The 19,800-nt window shown below is 50.8% G+C and overlaps 2 protein-coding genes across 10 annotated transcripts in view; one reads left to right on the forward strand and one right to left on the reverse strand.

Moving 5' to 3' along the window:
• Angptl2 (angiopoietin like 2) overlaps window positions 1–15,441 on the reverse strand; it is a 26,801-nt gene extending 11,360 nt beyond the window's left edge. The window contains exons 1-2 of the mRNA XM_005346021.3: window positions 14,967–15,441; window positions 3,009–3,874 (exon numbers count right to left, since the gene is read on the reverse strand). Coding sequence (XP_005346078.1) covers window positions 3,009–3,825 — 817 coding nt within the window. The 5' untranslated portion in view covers window positions 3,826–3,874; window positions 14,967–15,441. The remainder of the gene's footprint in view (window positions 1–3,008; window positions 3,875–14,966) is intronic.
• The window catches only part of Ralgps1 (Ral GEF with PH domain and SH3 binding motif 1), a 232,807-nt gene that overhangs the window by 130,452 nt on the left and 82,555 nt on the right, over window positions 1–19,800 (forward strand). The gene's annotated exons all lie outside the window — the stretch shown is intronic.

The raw sequence follows: 19,800 nt of genomic DNA on the forward strand, positions 1-19,800 counted from the left end.
GACCTGCAGAGGGGAGGGAGAGATGGGGGTGACCTGCAGAAGGGAGGGAGAGATGGGGGTGACCTGCAGAGGGGAGGGAGAGATGGGGGTGACCTGCAGAAGGGAGGGAGAGATGGGGGTGACCTGCAGAGGGGAGGAAGAGATGGGGGTGACCTGCAGAAGGGAGGGGGAGATAGGGTGACCTGCAGAAGAGAGGGAGAGATGGGGTGACCTGCAGAAGGGAGGGAATAAGCCAATTCTGAGACATGCTGTTGTGCTGTGAAGCATGGTCTCCATGCTTATTTCCTGTCTCAGAGGACATGTGAGGTCAAACCAGGGGAGAAAGTCTACCTAGGAAAGTGTCCTTGTCAGCTTGTCCAAGCCCCAGCCAGCTCTAGAGGCTGAGGATGAGAAGGTGGTTTTCACATGTGTTGTCCTTGAAGCAATAAAGTCCCAAGAAGGGGTCATAACATCTAAAGCTAACATGCAAGAAAAACAAGAATTTAGGCCTAGCTGTCCATGAAAGGCTGAAATGCAATTCAGGGGTGGGTCCAAACCTGCTGGGAGCTTCCCTAAGACCCGTCTCCTGGGCATCAAGTACACATCTTGGTTTCTATGCATTGGTTCTGAGGACTGAGGCGGAGTGGCTTGTTCTGCCTGGGATGACTGCAGCTGATCACACTTGGCATTCTCTGTAGAGGCCAGACAATGCTCATTGTATTCCTGGTATTTTGTTATGCTGGCTTCATAAATTCCCACAGCGTTCCAAAAATTTTGGCCCTTCTAGAGAAATCTTGTCAGACCTGCTATGTGGAATTTGGTGAACAAAAGTGACTGGGGACAGTGTAGATTCCAAGCCCTTTCACACACTTGCCACCTCCTCTGTGCTGAGTTCCTGGAGACCAGGGACCATAGTCTTCACCAAGTCAAAGGAAGGGCCAAGCAATATTGGCAACCCCTCATTACATGATAGCACATTGTTTTTTATGATATATTCCTGTGAGGCTGTAGCTCTGTCCCCATCTCCTCATTTGAAGAAAGTTAAGGCTCAGAGGAGTTCAGAACAAACAAAAACTTGTGTACATTTGTTGTTGAACTTCTGGTCCTCCAGCCTCCACCCCCTGCGTTCTAGGATTACAGACACGTGCCAGTATACCTGGTTGGTTTTGTGCATCACAGGGATCGAACCCAGTGCTTCATGTATGCTAGGCAAACACTACCAACTGAGCTACATCTCCAGCCAATTAAAGAATTTCTCATGAGCAAATAAGGTGCAGCTCCAGGTGTTTCTCCCCATTTTGTTTTGGCTCAGGGATGTCCTGAGATGGTTGAGTTAGAAACCAGAGATCCCGAGTTGAAAGACAATCTGGAGACTGTGACACCACCCTGGCTGCAAGCACGTCTGAGCCTTCATTTGGTGCCTGAGGACACATTTTCCCTCTGGGTACTCTGTCAGAACACAGAACACACCCCACCCTCTCCTTCACCTCTGATGTAAACCAGGTGTGGGTGCAGATGGCATGGTCATCAGACATTGAACACCAGAGCTGAAGACAAACTGTTTACCCCTGTCTTTTTTTTTTTTTTTTTTTTCGAGACAGGGTTTCTCTGTGGTTTTGGAGGCTGGTCTCGAACTCACAGAGATCCGCCTGCCTCTGCCTCCCGAGTGCTGGATTAAAGGCATGTGCCACCACCGCCCGGCTACCCCTGTCTTTTTGTTTTAAGATGCAGAGACCATGATCAAAGGAGGCTGTTTACCTCAGGCCCAGTGCCACACACACTCTGCAGTATTTCGTGTTCTACAACTGTCAGTTGGAAACAGACTAAAATAAATCCTACCCAGAGCCTTACACGAGGAATACAGGGACAGGGTTACTTGCCTCCTGCCCAGAGCTCACCAATAGAGGAAACAGGATTCCAACCCAGGACAGTCCAGTCCAGTGTACCCACTCTCTACCCCCACCCAGCCCAGGTCTTTCTTTCAAGGAGCTGTGACAGGTGCTGTGCCATGAACCTAGCTCCCCACTGCCACCACTGACTTGTCCATTCTTGCCCTGCCCACTGGCCACACACAGATTCAACTCAATACTACTGTTTATTTTTTCAAGTGTGAAACAGGTACAAACCAGGGTCTTTTCAGTAAAAATATATCTCTACCAACAAAGAAGTTGGCACCCGTGCACAGTCTTAGTTACCTTCTGCAGAGATGAATTCAGTTAGCACATGTGGAAAATAACAATGCTTAGATGGAGAAGCCAAGCTCCAGGAACTGGCTCCCTTGAGGGGAGTCCTCTAGCCTGCTTCCCCTAACCTACAGATTACTAGAGTCTGATGCAGAGGCCCAGCTTGGACACAAGGGCCTGACTTTACATGCAGCCCAAGCATGTTCAGCATGTGACAGGTTATTCAGCCTGTCCTTGAGGAGCTCAATCAGGTGACACTCGTGAGACTCCCAGGGTAGTTTCTTGGTTACACTTCCCAGGGTGTGCTCCAAGGACCCTGTTCTTCCACGACAGTGTCCTGGGAATCCCAGTTTAGCATGACATGTGTGTTGAGAGTGTATGGAAGCCTTGTTGACCACTGGGCAGCAGCTGACCGAAGGGAACTCCCAATCTTTGGGAAAAGATCCTTCTGGTCCCCACCCCTATGAGACTTTAACTTTGAATTTAATAGCACTTCCCCACAGGCCTGCGACTTGTCAGGTGACATTTACAAAAAGGTAGCTCTGGGCCCTGCATATGGATGTGAGCCCACATGTGAGACACCCTAGCCACCAAGACAGGGCAACTGCAGTCCCTCAAAATACCTAAGCCTGAGTTCTCTTTTCTCAGAGACCCCAGAGCTGACACTCTTCCACAGCTGCTCTGCCACTCACCCCACCCTCCCAGCCCTACTGGCTCCAGCAGCCACCTCAGGAGGTTAAGCAAGCCCTGGGCTGGTCTCAGCTGGCCAAAACTCTTCCCCCAAGTAGAAGCATGGAGGCACCTGGCTCAGAGGCCCATGTGAGTGGGGCTCCCCAAAGGACTTACCTGATGGTTTATCAGTAGACGATGGGAGGCTGGTAAGAGCAGGCATGGTGGGCAGAGGGGGAGGCAGCACCTTCAGGTTCTGGTCACTCTGGATCTCGTTGGTGGAGATCTGGTTGATGATGCGGTTGTAGGTGGGTGGTTGGTAGACTCGAGGTGGGGTGGCTGGGGGAGGCTGGGGCACGGGCCTGGCAGCAGGTACCCTCTGGCAGTGCTCCTCTAGCTGTGCAATGACCTCTGATTGGTTGTGGGCCAGCATGACCAGGTGCTGGAACTTGTGCTCCAGGTCCTTGTACTTGCTAGCCAGCTGTAGCATGTCAGCTGTCTGGTTCAGAATCCTGTTCTCCAGCTGGGAGAGCTCTAGCGCGTTGTCCCGCTTGCGAATGATCTCATGTAAGAGCTGCATGTACAGCTGAGTGACTCGAGAGTTCATGTTGCGGCTCTCCTTGCGCAGCAGCTTCACCTCGCTCACGATGCCGCCATCTACCTCCACCAGCTGCTGCAGTGTCTCGATCTGACGCTTTTGCTTAAGCAGCTCGTTGTTGAGCAACTCTAGCTCCTGCTTATGCACACGATTCTCCAGGTGCACCTCGGGCTCCTTGGAGTTGACACAGATGGCACCTGTGACCCGCTGCTGGGGCACAATGAAAGTGTAGGTGCACTTGTCCGGAGACTCGCCTGCCCGCTTGTACCTGTTGAGGTAAATGTACTCTCTCTGTGAGCCATCCTCTGTGCCCTCAACATCATCCTCTGGACCTGTAGCAGCTCCGACGGTGGCCAGTAGCCCCAGCCACCAGCAGGTCACACACAGTGGCCTCATGGTCCTTGCAGTGTGGTGGTTGGTCTTTACAAATGAGGTCTCTGAAAGCCTGAGATCGGAGAAATGAAGTCAGTGACAGCCCCATCCCTGCCACTGGCCTGTGCCAGGCAGGACATTACCCAGATACATTTTGGGGAGGCTATGTTCCACTCTCCTGGAGTCAGAGAGAGAACAGTCGTCATGGAAACATCAGAAGATGGTGGGGCCCTGCTGAGGTAGAAGGTAAAAGGGATCTGCTACTTCCAGAGCCCAAGAACTTGATACTGGGAATGGGAGCTTAGGGGAGTGTCTATTCTCCTCTGCCTTGGGACTCTGACCTTGGCATTTCCGTGTTCTACACTCTCACACCCTATCTCAGCCCTGATGGATCTGCGTTCTCTAAGTGCAGGTACAGGGTCTCTCTCAACCTCTGTCCATAGAATGTAGCATGGAGAAGTCTTTTCAGCAAGTGTTGGCTAGATGAATGAGCTGCTAGACACAGAATGGAATGCCTCAGTAGTGGACAGTGTCCACAGAAGGAGCATCCTGTCACATGGCTTTGGTCTGTGTGGTAGCTAAGCTACAGAGTCCCAGACAAGAACAATCTGACCTCTTCTAATTCCAAGTGCTGCAACAGCCAATGATTTCAGGATCCCCATTGGTTGCAGCGAGTTTAAATCAGCAAGGAACAGAAGTTAGGCATGTGTCTCTGCCTTGTTTCTTAGACGGTATATCCCTTTCCCATACGTTCATCTCATGTCACGCTGTGCCAGGCAGTGTGCTTGGTTGCTAGGGATTTGGCTGCCCTCATAGGGCTTTCATATCACCAGAGCTCCCAAGAACTGTAAGGAAAAGCATCACGTGTTATGAAAGGTTATGACAGGGCCCTGACCTAATAGAGGGGTCAGGAGCACTTCCCTGAGAAAGTGACCTTTACACTGACTCTTGAGGGCTGAGTAGGAGTTAGATAGGCCTAGAGGGACTCTAGGATTGCCCGGGGCTACTTCCCTGTGTTCTTACAATGTCCTTTGATGGTAGCTTCTCTGCTTTTTTTTTTTTTTACGGCGTATATTTATTTGTGTGTATGCATGTAGGGGCACGAGTGCCATAGCACGCTTGTGGTGGTCAGAGGACAACTTGCAGGAGGAGTTCTCTCCTACCGTGTCTGTCCTGGGCATCAAGCTCGGGTTATCAGGCTTGGGGCAAGAACTCTTACTCACTGGCCCCTCTCACCAGCCCTAGGTACTCTTAATTCCATATCACAAAGCAGGAAACTGATCAGTTTCCAAGTCTTAAGATCCAAGGCTAGGAGGTGGTCCAACCAGAATTCAGCCCTGGGCTAACAGCTGTTCGCAGCTCAAAGCCACCAGTGTTACCACTTTGCCCTTCACGTTCATATCTGCTGAATGCCAGCTGTGGCATAGGATCCCACGGAAGCTTCTTGCTGAAGCCCCTGGCTGCAGACTGCACGGTGAACCAGCGAGTGGGCAGATCAGACCCTGTTCTCCAAGGGGCTGTGTTGGGCTGTTTTCTACTGAAGTCAAGAGCCAATGCTTGGTTCCAACAGTCAGAGAGGGCCTTTTAGGGCCAGGCAGAAAGGATATTTAATGGAGAACTATTCTAGAGAGAGGTGGGGCTTCAGTGAAAACAGGCTAGTTTGACAATGTTTGCCTGGTTTCCAATGCTTTGGCTCCTTGGGAACTGGTAGCCGCCGCCCCCCCCCCCACCGCCCACACCTCTGCAGAAGAATGAGGAGAAGCTGGGCTCCAGGCTAGGGTGGGCCCTCCTGCCGCACCTTCTGTGGGCAGCTTACCTGCCTGCTTGGTGACAAACACCTCTGTGCTATGGCCAAGAAACTGCCAGAATGCCAGGGAGGCAACTTGGCACCAGAGAAAACACTTTTTTTTCTAAACATTCCCAGATATCCAAACCTGGAGGCCGTGCTGTTTATTGAGTTCTGTCCCTTCCCAAGTGTGGGTCCTCACTGCTCTTGCCTTTGGACTTGAGATCCTGAAGACTGAGCACCTCTTCGGTGAGGGTAGAATGTTGTGGTACCCACAGGATAAAAAAATAGCAAAGCACCACTGAGGAGTGCCAAGGATAGCTGTACTGTGGGTAGAATGTCATTGCCCTGTTAGAGGAAAGCTGCTTAGACCAAGTTCTAGCCCTAGGCAGCTGCCCAGTGCTAGTACACACGGGTGTGATCCCTGAACCCCTTTTCCTGAAATAACATTGCTTGCTATCGTTAAAAAGCAAACCAAACTCAACAGCTGCCACTCACATATGTTCTGATGACCCCAAAGTCCAGAATCTGTTATTAGTGTTGTACCTGACTTAAAAGTGAGGAAGTGCAGCCGGGCGGTGGTGGCGCACGCCTGTAATCCCAGCACTCGGGAGGCAGAGGCAGGCGGATCTCTGTGAGTTCGAGGCCATCCTGGTCTACCAAGGGAGTTCCAGGACAGGCTCCAAAGCTACAGAGAAACCCTGTCTCGAAAAACCAAAAAAAAAAAAAAAAAAAAAAAAAAAAAAAAAAAAAAAAAAAAAGTGAGGAAGTGCTCAGCAAGTCCGGTTTTATCCCATGCTTTTTCAGATTCAGGCCAGCTGGCCTTGGTGAATTCCCGAACGAACATCCCCATTGTCTCAGAGTGTGGGTGTACCCCTCGCGGTCCAATGAGGACTACTGAGAACTCAAGAACAATGGCAATGGGTTTTTGATCCTACTCCACGTGCTGGCTTTGGGGGGGCCTGGGCAGTTTGGATGCTCACCTTACTAGACCTGGAAGGAGGTGGGCGGTCCTCGGACTTCCCACAGGTCAGGGAGCCCTGATGGCTCTTCGGGCTGATGGGGGAGAGGGACTTGATCGGGGGGGGGGGGGGGGGGAGTGGTGGCGGGGAGGAGGCGGAAATCCTCAATAAATAAATAAATTTAAAAAAATAAAATAAAATAAAATAAAAAGTGAGGAAGTGGAAGCTCAGAAAGTTGTGAAGTCACTGGCTAGTGTTAGAACCAGTCAGTCACCAAGTGTCCTGGTGGAGTGGGGGCTTGCAGTTCCATCTGCAGGGTCTGGGCTTGGTGGGGCGATTAGAGTTCAGTGCCTTACCTAAAAGAATGGAAGGAACAGAGTCCCTTGCTGGGGGCCTGACACCCAAGCTCTAGGTAAGTCCGCAGTGCTAGTAACCAGTGGAAACTCGAGATGTCCAGGCAGGTAGGGGGCCCTGCCTAGGGACACGCAGCAGGTTAGAGTCCAAATTGAACCTCCAAGGGGCTTGCATCAGTACCATGCTCCCCATGTAGCCCTTGGCCTCCCTAGCAAGCATTTGTTTTCCCTAAGGATTCTAACCTGTCTTCTGCTAGTTTGGCAGTTCTGAATGGGCAATAATGAGTCTGTTTACTTTTGCTTTCTTGATATTTATTCAACTAATTGCATCCCAAGAGAAATAACCCCCCAGCATTCCACAGCCGCCTTAGGCTGGGGACTAGCACCACTCCAGTCAAAGTTCCCCTCCTCGCTTTCTCCCATGACCAACAAAGAAAAGCAAACCCAACTGTTTTCCTTGGCTTGGAAATTAAAATAAAAACACTGATCCGAATCGCTTTTCCACATTGTGTGGCGAGGAGTTTCCATTGTGCCGGGCTTCCCTCTCCCCACCACCAAGGCTGCAGTGACCACGTGGCAGGATGGCCTCTGCACATAGGGAAGTAGACTCCTTAAGCCTGGGTTCACCCAGCCTTCAGTGGGTTGCATCTGAATGTCCCCATTTGGCCTGTGTGGTGGGGCCACACACTATGTGTCTATATCCCTCTTGCCACCACAGCACTGTAGCCCAGGCAGTGGACTGCTCTGAGGAAGAAGCATCATTTTGGTGACACAGAACTGTCTCCTGCCCGAAGGCAGCAGCTACTGCCCTGGGATATACTTCTGAGCTCCTATCTCAAAGATTAGGAATGAGAAAAGTTCAGATAATAAAAACAACTCCAGCCAGGTATTTCTATGGTTTTAGCACCTTGTTTATGACTTGTCACTGTGTCTTCCCAGCAGCCCTTTGGGAAGGACCCATTGCTTCAGGGCAGCCATGTAGCTAGGAGCTGGGCCCCACACCTGTGTCCTAGGTAACAGCACGGCAATTCCCCCATTTGATTACTGAGGTGCTGGATTGCTTTGCTAGTGAGCCCTGCCATTCTAGGAGGATACAATCATGGTCTTTGTGGGTTTGTGTTTTTCTAGTATTCTTTCCTTTTTTTTTTTTTTTTTTTTTTTTTTTTAAGATAGGGCCACATGTGCCTCAGGCCAGCTCTGAACTCCTTGTGAGGCTGAGGATCACCCTGCCTCCACCTCTCCAGTGCTGGGGTCAGTGGCATGTGTTATCATACCCCGTTTATGCAGCGCTGCAGATCAAACCAAGGGCTTCTGTAAATATTAGGCAAGCACTCTGCCTGTTGAGCTCTTTCTCTAGTCCTAGAACAGCCATTTAGTTACCACAGAGGTAAGTTAAGGCTAATAGCAGGGCAGGAGAGGAGACTGCTGAGACCTGAAGACCATAAGTCATTTGCCTAAGTCATGGAACTACTGAATAATGGAGTCAGGTAGCAGGTGCTGCAGATGCACCAAAACAACCATGCTATGGAAATGACAGTGTGCCAGGGAACCCCAAGAAAAGCCTTCTGATTTTCGAGGCAGGAAGAAACTCTTGTGGTTCTGCAAGCCGGCCTCTTGAGGGGTACTTCACTGCTCAGTCCAGGTTGTCATCTGCTGGAAGAGACACCACTCTGCCTGAGCTAGCACTGCACTGCCAGCTGTGAGCACAGACCTGTGGAGGCATCCCAGATATTCTGGAGACCTGAGAAGTAACCTCTGCTGAGGCCAAGAGGCCCACATATGCCTGGCTCTGCCCTCAAGCTGTATTTCATTGAGTCTGAGGGACCAAAGCATGAAGGGAGACGGCAAGTCCGAGATCAGGACAGCAGAGAGCCCAGCAAAAACGTAAAACACCAGCAAATGGCCATTCTTTCAAAAGCTTCAGGAAGACTGGGCATGCCTGCAGAGTGGTACCTAAGCCAGCAGCTGACCCAGGATAAGGAGGGATCAGCTGCAGAGAAAGTCTCAAAATGAGCCAATAGTATTAAGAATAATGGCTGTCCTTTGTTATGCACAGGTGTACCCCACACACTCTGTCTTGTTCTATACATAGACAGCTCCAGGTACTGGTTGGGCTGCCTCCAGTTGTCCTCTGGGATTGCTATTAGTAGCATCCAGGCAGCATGTTTTATGACTCCTGACCTAGGAGACAAGTCATACCTGTATTGGGCCGTGAGGAAAAATCAGGCCCTAAGGTATTGGGTCACTTGGAATAAACATCTGGACCCAGATTTGATGGACACTACAGCTCCGTGCCCTCACTTCAAGGTTACCTCTCCAGTAGAAATAAAGACGCCTATTTGTTTGATTGTCTAATGGCCAGGATGCAGTTGCTTCTTTCTCTTGACCAGATGAGCAGACATGGCTTTCAAGTCAGTACAAGGGTGAGTCTTGTTGGATGTTAACAAAGAGCTTCTTGATCTGTGAGTGGTGAGACCCCAGAATGGGCATTACAGATGAACAGTGGTAGACTCACCTCGGACAACCTAGAGAAGGAACTGTGTAGCATTTGTCCTCCATGATTCACCCCAGCCTGGAGGCCAGGGAGGGAATAAGCAGTCTTCAATCCAGGATCCTGAATCATCCCTCACTAGGAGGCCATGGAGGCCCCCAGGGAGGCTGCAGCCAGCTCTCCACTTTCTCGGTTAGTATTCACCAGAACTTTATGTAAGTCCCCCTCAGTTCAGCCTTCCATCACCCACTGGTTTAGCCTTCCCATCTACCAGTCCCATGTCTGGCTCCTTTCTGGGGTCAGCCCTGTTGTGGGAGACTTGGACAGAGGCTTGAACCAGAGAAGCAGAGAAACTAGGACCACATCTTCCAGCTATGCCTGGAGAAGTGATGGGGTGGGGGTGGAGCGTGTCTGATGTCCTGGGCTCTCATGCACACGCCATGGGTGAGCTGCTAGCTTCCAGGAAAGGCTGAATGTGTGGAGGTGGGCTGTGGTCACACTGTGAGATCATAGGGCAGAAGGGATGTGGTTAGGCCTGGGGAGCTGAGTGCTTATGCCAGGAGGGTGAGGATACTGCTGTTACTTTTCCTTGCTGCATTATTTGGGAACCATTTTAAGATTCCCCCAAAGTCTACACACTGAACCCTCTGTGCCAGGAATCATGGCCAGCAGAGCAGAGGTAGGGAGTGTCTGCAGAAGCCATTTGAAAGTCCAGCTTCTGAGTTGGCTGCTGCGCTTCCTGCAGTGCCTAATGTGCTCTGGAGCCCTGGGGGGGGGGGTCCAAATCTGAGCCTGGATGCACAGCACTGTCCCAGGTGGCTTCCTGGAAAACCTGGGCATGGCCTGGAGCTTCTCTTCTGAGCCCAGCTGAATAGCTAACACAAAGGCACAAAGATCACTTCAGCCGACAGGGACAGTCTCTTCCATTGAGCATCAGGACAAGTTCTCTCCATGCCCGCCTCATACATCATAGGCACTCTGTAAGTAGGAACTGTGATTATACCCATTTCAGAGATGAACACACAGAACTGAGGGATAAGGACAAGGACAAGGACCAGAGCCACGAGATGGTGGGCCTGAGATGGCTTTCTTACCCACATGCTCATAAGCGGACTTCAGACAGAGTATGATGTTGCCCAAGTAGACCAGGAGCTGGCTAAAGCTGGCGTGACAAAGGAGACTCCTGACCTTCCCCTGCTCCTCCTGCTGCAATGTCAGGTCCTGTGTGCCAGCACCCCAGTTTCAGAGGTATTTGGGGAATTAAACTTAGGTCATTTGGTGTGCTAGGCTAGCATACTACCCCATAGTTCATTCCATACACACTTCCAGCTCTGAATAAAACTCACATGGCATCAAGTCAGTGTCCTTACATACATACACCTTACCTTCGTGTGCTTTTTGCCTGGCAAACCTTCTCCTGTAATTCTACCTGGTATGTGCCTGTCTTTCTTTCTAAGGGGACCTCTTAAGGCCACCTCTCTGTTATGAACAATTATGGCCATCTCCACCTAACACCCAGAGCTCAGACTACCCTGGCTGGCTGCCCCAGAGTATGGGCTTCTTAGAGTCCCCTCAGCATACCCAGCTCCTAGTATCGCACCCAGACAACTAGACGCTAAGGACTACGTTCATTCCATATATTTTCCTGGCCAGTCATGAAAACTAGAGCAGGAAAAAAAAGAGGTATGATTCCTGTTGCCCAGGGGCTCCATAGTAGCAGACATTCCTAATGTCTGTGGCAACAGTTGTGGGGAGCTAAAGGGCCCTGTGATCCAGCCAGGATGGGAACTAGAGGAGGTGGGTCTAGGGGGAGGGGAAGTTCTCCAGGTGAGACCTTGCAAGAACAGTGTATCTATCCCTCAAGGTCCATGGTCTGTGTGGTTGAGAGCAAGGCCTGAGGTTTGCCTCATGGCTCATGTACTCATCCATCCTGAAGATCTCTGCTGTCTGGAGTGGGTTCTGAAGATTGATTTAGCAGGACAAAGGAAATGCAGTCTTCCGTGGAGGAGGTTAGAGGAGGATCCTACCCCTGGTAGGGCTTTGGCATTCTGGAAAGCAGGAATCTCTGGGAGGGGAGAAGAGTTCCTTCTGAACTTTTCTGTGGTGGTCTCAGCTGCCTATTTGAGGACTAAGTGACAGGCCAAGCCTCTGGGGCTGCTGGCCCCAAGACAGGCTGGTTTTACCAGGGAGTGGACCTACACAATGGCTTGATTGTCAGAGGCCTGGCTCCCCAGCCAGCATCTTAGCATTCCTGTGATCAGAATGTGTCTCAGAGTGATGTGCACATGGACAGGATGCTGTAACCCTCCCTCAAGCAGTTATTGAATCAGCCTTCAGGAGCAGGGTACAGCTTTGTCATAGAAACTCCTCCAAATAAGGTTTCTGGAGTGGCCTATCTATCCCCACAAACTCCAGGATGCCTATAACTAAGTAGCCTCTTTGGTGTTTCACATAAATTTACAGAAAAGACCCACTCCTCCATACATCAGTTCCTCCTGGAAGTTTCTACTACATGGCTGTGCCAGATGACTGTGGGCTGGGCTAGAGTGACCAGGTCAAAGTGAAACGTTCCCCTTTGGCCCACTGATGGAGAGATGTGGAAGAAGTACTATTTCTGCACCTCACTTCTCACTTCTGAACCCTCGGGACAGTGCTGCTCATCTTGGGGACCCTTTCAGTTGCCACGGCCACCTCTTATGACTCATAGCATCTGTTGGGTGTTTATGGTGTCTGTCTGCCTCATCTTGGTGGGCTCAGGTTCTACACAGCAGTTCCACCGTGTGTACTCTAAGTTGAGAACATTCCAGATGAAATAGGCTATGATTGAATGAGAGGCCAGAGGCTGAATATTCCTTCTGTCCATTTTGTTTCCAGATGCCTAATGCTGCCTCAGGAACTGTTAGGTGTGGCATAGTGTAGATGTTGAGCTCCCATGTAGCAGCCTTGAATTATTTCCCCAAATATTGATGAGAGAATGCCTTCATCCATCTGCTCACGTGGATGAATATTTACTCAAGGCACTGGCCCCCATGTGCAGAGTGTGAGGGATGGTGTCAGGTTGTGAGGACAGCAGAGAACATGCAGCCACACTTTCTATGCTGCAGATGTGGTCTCCACAGCGAAGGCAGCATGGAGACCAGGGAAGCACCCTGCTCTCAGAGTGATTAGGGGCAGCAAAACCAGACTTGACTGCCAGTGACACAGGGTGGCGTTAGAATAGGAGGAGTTAGGATACTTTGTGGAGTCGTAGAGTAGAATGGAAACAGGCAAAGGCTTTAGAACTATATCCTAGGTTCAAGTCCCACGGATCACATGACTGTCGCCTTAGGCAAGTTAGCCTTCCTGAGCCTTTATTCTTCCATCTGAAAAGAGGGTGCTAAAAGCAGAACCTGTTTCCTAGAGTAGGGGTAGGGATGGAATGGCTTAAAGTGCCTGCTCAGTGGCTAACTTTGTAGACTTGTGTGGGGTCCTTGCCTGTAAACCCATAGCCGTGCTACGTAATTCTCAGGATCATGCATGCTGCCCACCTATCTCTGCACTGTCTGTCCTTGCCTAGTGATAATCTGTTTGTGTTAGCCAGGTTCACAAAGCCAGAGCATACAGAGGCCAGAAAGCCACCGCGTCCAGATTATAGCAGAAAACCTTCAGTGCCACCCACTCTAGAAGCTCGGGCTAGAAAGCATGTACTTCACGGCCACTTTCCAAATGCCTCCAAGACCTCAAGAGCCTATTTGGCCCTCTGGAATTGTGGGAGGAAAGCTGCTGTCCCTGGGCTCAGATTCACTGGTATTGTGTGGCACTAGTCCATCATGGCCAGGCTTGCTGGAGGCTTCTCTGCCTGTCCCTCTGAAAGACAGGTGTGGCTGGCGGTCCTCTTGAAGGACCATGGAAGGTCCATGTTTCTGTCCCTGCAGTTCTGACAGGGATGTCAGTAGGCAGGCCAGGAGCACTCAAGGTGGTGCATTGTGTCTCTATGCCTGCAAGAGTAGTACTGGAGGTTTTGATCTATTTCTGTATTTCCTTTGAGTATACTTCTTGGCTGCAGAAACGCTACACGTAGCCTCAAACCCTGGGCCTGGATGTCTCACATAAAATTATTCTGTTGCTACTTGATAACTGTAATTTTGCTACTTTTATGAATTGTGATGTGAATATCTGACATGCAGGATACTTGATGTGTGACCCCCTGTGGGGTTGAGAACTGCTGCCTTAGCAGAATATATCCAGAACAGGGAAAGAATTGGGGTACTTGTTCTCCCCTCTGAACAGTTCTGATGGCTGGGCTCTCAGTAACTAGTGTTCAGAGTTTTTAGAGGCTCTGAACACAGGCACTGGGCTGTGGACTAAGGCCTCATGTGCTGCCTCAGAGAACAGTGATGTATGACTCAGAGTGGCCTTGAAGTCACTGTGAGATGGAAACGGTTAGATGTGTGCTGTGGGGTAGCTGCAGGTGCCTGCTCACCTACTGCAGAGCTGGGCACTCTCGCTGCTCCATTTCACAGGTCAGGAAACAGGCTCAAAGCCACTGAGCTAATTCTCAGAAGAGCTCAGACTTGGAGCCAGCTCATAATCTCTGCTATACTCTGCCTGTACTCAGAAGAACCCATGTGGAGAGCATTGAGCTAGCTTCAGAACTGGTGTCCTCAGTCTTCCTCCCAGCCCCTGTGAAAAGGGATCTTTTTCTGAGTGACCACACTGGCCTCCAGGAACTCTCCTACTCCCGCAGCAGAGGCAATAGCTGACCCGTGACACAGATGTCACAGGGAGAGGGGAGGGATCGACAGAACATTTCTGTTTGGAAATTATCTCATGCCGAGTCTTTCAAGGGACTCCTTATGTGGCGCCTGCAGCGTCCCCTCCTGAGGCCACCAGGAAAGCATGCCCTCCACTTTCTCAGCATAGCCTGCTAGTTGGAGACCTGGGAGCCATCTGCTGTGTCCTTGGGCACAAGGGAAAGTCAGGACAGCACTTTGCCTCACTGACAGAAACTTGTGTGTGACATGTTGCATCTCGCACAGGACGCCTCTGCTCCTGGCCCACTGGAAACCTGTGAGCAGGCGCTGCCTGGCCGGGGGCACTTTCTGAAAGAGGGCTTCCACTGCCTCAGGCAGGTCTGCTAATGTCCTAGCATTTTCTCTAGTCTGGGTGTGTAGGAGGAGCCAGAGCTTAAACATAACTTGCCAAGTCCTCTGCTCCCCTGCCACTCTTAGGCGGCTGCCTCACAAGTTCACACTAACACACATGCCCGGTTTACCAACCAGTGTCCAACAACCATTCCAGTTCACCTCATAGGCTCTTTGTCTGAAAGAGGTGAGTGGGGTCCACCAATGAAGTCCTCAACATCCCAACCCCACGCTCCGTGCCTCAACACCACCCTGGCCAAGTAGTCATAGTCCTCTCTCTCTCTAGTCAGATGCTTGGTGTGGCTCCAAGTAAAAGCAAGGTCTGACCCCTCCCCCCCCCGTAGGGTCCAGCTGCACACCCCCAGATGGAGGGGGAGTCAGAATTGCTCACCCCTGGCCCATCTCAAGCCCCCTTCCCCTGGATGCTACAGTTGAGAGCTGGCCGCTTACCTCTTCTCTCCTGTTTGACTCTGGAGCAGCCTCTCACATGCTTCCCGATGCCATCAGCGGGGCAGCCTGACCATGGCCTCCAGGAGGGTCTCGAGTCCCAGGCTGTCTGGCAGCCCTGCCTTACTGGCCTCTGCTGGCAGCAGCCCGTGCTCTTGGGGATGGAACTGGCTAGGGTGTCGCTGCGGCTGCTCCTCACTGCTCTTCCTCACAGCGTGGCCTGCAGCTTCCTCAGTGCATGCTCCTTGCAGGTCCTGGGCTTGGGGTCCATCCCCAGGCCGACTCAGCAGCCTCAGTTGAACTCCAGGTTCTTTGTGGAGGCTTTACATGCCGCCAGAGGAAACTGTGAGCGCAGCCTGACCCTGGTTGGCTGCAGGCACTTCTCTCCGCCCACTAGTGCAAGAGGATCCCCCAGGCCCCAGAAAGGCTCCGGGCCTCCCCTCAGCTCCAGACAGGGGCGGGCCGCCTGGTGATGTCACACTAGCTCTGGCCCCAGCTGGCCCAACCCCTCCTTCTTTGGCACAGGCAGCCTGGCCAGCTCTGCTCCTGGCTCACCCGCCTGCTACACTCCCTGAAGCCTGGTGTTCCTGGGGTGTCCTGTGCAGGAAGAGCACTTCCCCGATACTCAGGTAATGGTTGGGATCAGCTGCAGCTGTGCAAGCAGCTGCGTGGGAATCCAGTGGCTCACTCTTTTCCTGTGGGTCGCCCTACTAAGCTCCTCAGGACCCTTCTCCAGAGGCCACATTCTTCTCTCCAGACCACTTTGTCCCCGCAGAAGGCCAGCCTGAGGTACAACCCACAGTGGACAGTGGAAGTACTGAATTGAGAACCACACTGGAAGGCAACTGTCACCTACCACCTGAGTCGCCTATCTTGGGCTTCCTTTCCCTCGGCATAAGTAAGCCACAAGTCAACAATTGGGAACGTTCTGTTACAGGGTCAAGGGCAATGTGGGCTGAGTGGGCAGGTGGGCTGGACTCACATTCCAAGTCCCTGCTGTGCGACTCTGCCAGACTCAGTGAACAAATGATGGAGTCCCTTGGAGCTGTCAGTTGTGGGATTGGCTGTGATCATGGAACTCAAAGACTGTTTGGTGGTTCAGAGTAGAAAAGGGAAAGATGGCACTGATGTCCCCAAGCTAGAGTCCTCTAGATATGTCAGACCTGGGCTGGTTAGAGGAAGGCCAGGCAGGTTACTAGGCCTCCTGGAGGAGCGTGGGGAGGGGGAACCCTCAAGACCCCCCAACAGGCTCTCCTGTTGATATTAGCAGCGATGTTTCTTTGTACAGCTTTAGTGACAGTGACTTGTAGGTACACACTAGGAGGGAATCTTCAGTGGACCTCTCTTACACCAGGGCACCAGGAGGCACATCCTGGTCCCTAGAAAGACAGACTCACTGTGGTTTCCCTCTCCTCCCAGGACTGCCACCCTTCTGTTCAAGAAACACATTTTTTCCTTCCTTAGCTTCTCCTAAGCCTACCTGGCTCCCCCTTTTTCTGGCAGTCCCTTCCTTTCTTAGAAGAGACTGTGGACCTTATAGGACATCACTAGCCAGAGAGCTGGACTGGACAAGAAGTTATCTTCTACCAGCAGATGAAGATGCTACACACTCTGTGGTTTGCCTGGGACCTGGACAGGTTTCCTGTGGCCAAGCACCTCTCCTGAAGCCGTACCTTTGGCAGGAGGAGGTCACTATATTCTTCAGCCCGAGACACACAGCACACTGAGGGTCTGTCCTGTCTTTTCCCTTTCCCCACTCTGTCATATCTCTCCTTCTTACTTCTGGGTGTGTTCGTGAAGATGCTGCTGTTAGCAAACACCCTGTTCTCTGACAGCTGATACCCCGAGCTGGGAGAGAGACCACAGGGTCTGAAAAGTGCTGGATACTGAGGGTGCATCTCGTGTATCCAGCTTTAAGGTACTTAGTTACCTTAAAGTAACTAAGCCCAGACCTATAGAATAGCTCAGACCCAGTAGGCAGTTCAGGTAGAGAAGGGAGAGTTGAGACTGGGAGGAGTAGGTAAAGACACGGTGGTAGTTTGCTTCCTCAATGATGGCCCCAACACCTCCAAGTTAGCAGGCAATCCTGACATCCTCCCATTAGAGTTGGTGTCCATGATCCGTCCTCACAAGTCTGTGAGGGTGCTGGTTTGTAACACTGTATCATGAGGAAAGGGGACTGGAGAACAGGTGGTCTGTTACAAGCAGGACCTAGAGCCTTGAGCAAATCAGAGCCTGAGTTCAGGGGTCACAGCTCACGACAGATAGTCTCGCCCTTCTAGCATGTGTGGAAAGTTGTCCCCAGATGGTTCCAGCCCCTAAGTACCAAGTTCCCCCTGCCTGTATTTACTCTCTGCCATGCAGTCTTCCTGTTGGGGTCCTGGATGTGAAAGAGAGAAAGAACTATCCATATCTGAATCCTGGCACACAGCTTAATGGAATAGTTGTTAGGATATTGAGTTTTGATGTCATTTGTTAGACCACAGTAGTAACTGGAGAAGATACTGCTGCAAGAGCAGTTATCTGGCTCCCTTGTGTTTTGTTTTGTTTTGTTTTGTTTTGTTTTGTTTTGTTTTGTTTTGTTTTGTTTTGTTTTGTTTGAGTCAGGAACCTATTACATAGCTAAGGATGGACTCAAACTCAAAATCCACCTACCTAAGCCTCCTGAATGCTGGGATTGCAGGCACATCCCACCATGCCCAGTCACAAGGCATTCCTTAAGTGGAGCTGAGAGAAGAGCATTTTGGTTGAGGAGAGATGAGGCCCTGTTAGAGAGGTGGAATTAAATGCCAAATGAAACAGAGACAGAGACCCACATTGGAGCACCGGACAGAAATCTCAAGGTCCAAATCAGGAGCAGAAGGAGGGGGAGCACGAGCAAGGAACTCAGGACCACGAGGGGTACACCCACACACTGAGACAATGGGGATGTTCTATCGGGAACTCACCAAGGCCAGCTGGCCTAGGTCTGAAAAAGCATGGGATAAAACCGGACTAGCTGAACATAGTGGACAATGAGGACTACTGAGAACTCAGGAACAATGGCAGTGGGTTTTTGATCCTACTGCATGTACTGGCTTTGGGGGAGCCTAGGCAGTTTGAATGCTCACCTTACTAGACCTGGATAGAGGTGGGCGGCCCTTGGGCTTCCCACAGGTCAGAGAACCCTGATTGCTCTTGGAGCTGATGAGGGAGGGGGACTTGATCAGGGGAGGGGGAGGGAAATGGGAGGCGGTGGCGGGGAGGAGGCAGAAATCCTAAATAAATAAATTAATTAATTAATTAAAAAGAAAAAGAAACACATGGCTGGGATTGTCTTAGTAAAAGACCACCGTTGAGGGGCGTGCCACTGGGAACCGCAGGCCGGCCATCTGAAACTGCGGCTATGGTTGTAGTCAGTTGGTGAGAAAGACAGTTGGAGGCCCTAGGACTTACTTAATGGCAAAGGGAGTCTTCAGGACCACCACAGCCTTGGCTGACAGATGCAGCGCATGTGTGCGGTTTATCGTGGTATTTCTGTTTGAGTAATCCCAAGCTCCAACACTGCCAACAAGTGGGGAAGAGCCCCAGAGTAGCCTTGTCCTGCCCGTATTTGCACAACCCTTGCCCCTCTGGAGACCTGAGGCAGTCCTGGTGGGGAGCTCAGGCCTCGGAGTGAGTTTCTGCTTCCACCACATAGTTCCTCTGAACCTTCTTCCCTTTCCCTCATTTGTATGTGGGTAATGTAAACATCTACCTCAGAAAGCTATGAAAGAAATTGAATGAGGGGCTGAGGAGATAGATGGCTCAGCTCTTGAGAGCACTAGCTACTCTTCTAGAGGCTCTGATTTCGATTCCCAACACCTGTATGATGGCTCACAACCATCAGTAACTCAGTTCCAGGGGATCTAGCACCTTCTTCTGGTCTCCTTGGGTACTGGGCACCCAGACAAACACAGAGGCAAACCATACACATAAAATAAAAACATCCTGAAAATATTGAATAAGATTTGACGCGTTAGTTCAACAAGTCTGGCTGTGTTCAAGCCAGTGAGTGTAGGTGCAGTAATCTGTTACCTCCTTTACTGCTCTCTCAGCTCCTGTGCTGACATGCGTTCCCTCATGGTTTCTGGTTCTGAGACAGTCTCATGTATTCTAAGGACTGAACTGAACTGTGTAGCCAAGGATGACTTTGAACTTCTCATCTTCCTGTCTCCACTTTACGGCTGCTGGGGCACAGGCATGCTGTGCATCGCTAGTCCTGGATTTTGTGGAGCGCTTCTTGCATGGTAGGCAAGCGCTCTGCCGAGCGTCCCTCCAGGCTTGTTTCTGTTGTTTCAGACAGGGTCTAGCTGTGTAGCACAGGCTGTCTTGGGACACAGGGTCCCTCCACCTCAGCCTGAGTTGCAGGCAGGTACCATCACACTTGACTTTAATTGTTTTTTTTTTCTTTCACCCCTCTGTTGTCTTTGAAGTTTTCCTCTTCTCTTTGGCTTCTCACAGTCTGTGATAGGTTAATAGTGATGCTCTTTGCATGATTTTCCCATGGAGTTCCCTGAATCTCTTGTTCCGGTGGCTGCTTTTCTCTTTCACTAAATTTAGGACAGGGGCTTTATTTCTTAGATGTTTTTGTACAGTACTTTCTCTCCCTCCTCCTTCAACTCCATTTACACGCTGTTGTCACTGGAAGTTTGTCTGTGTATCTCCTCCCATGATTCGGTTCAGATCTTTTCTCTGGTTCCCGTTGTGTTGACCCTTTCTTTCTTCTGTGTATCAATCCGTTAATTTCAATGGAAACGTTTTGTTAGGTACTATACTTTTCTTTTTTTTTTTTTTTTTTTTTTTTGGTTTTTCGAGA

The sequence above is a fragment of the Microtus ochrogaster genome, chromosome 4 (genome assembly GCF_000317375.1).
Source record: "Microtus ochrogaster isolate Prairie Vole_2 chromosome 4, MicOch1.0, whole genome shotgun sequence".
Taxonomy (NCBI): domain Eukaryota; kingdom Metazoa; phylum Chordata; class Mammalia; order Rodentia; family Cricetidae; genus Microtus; species Microtus ochrogaster.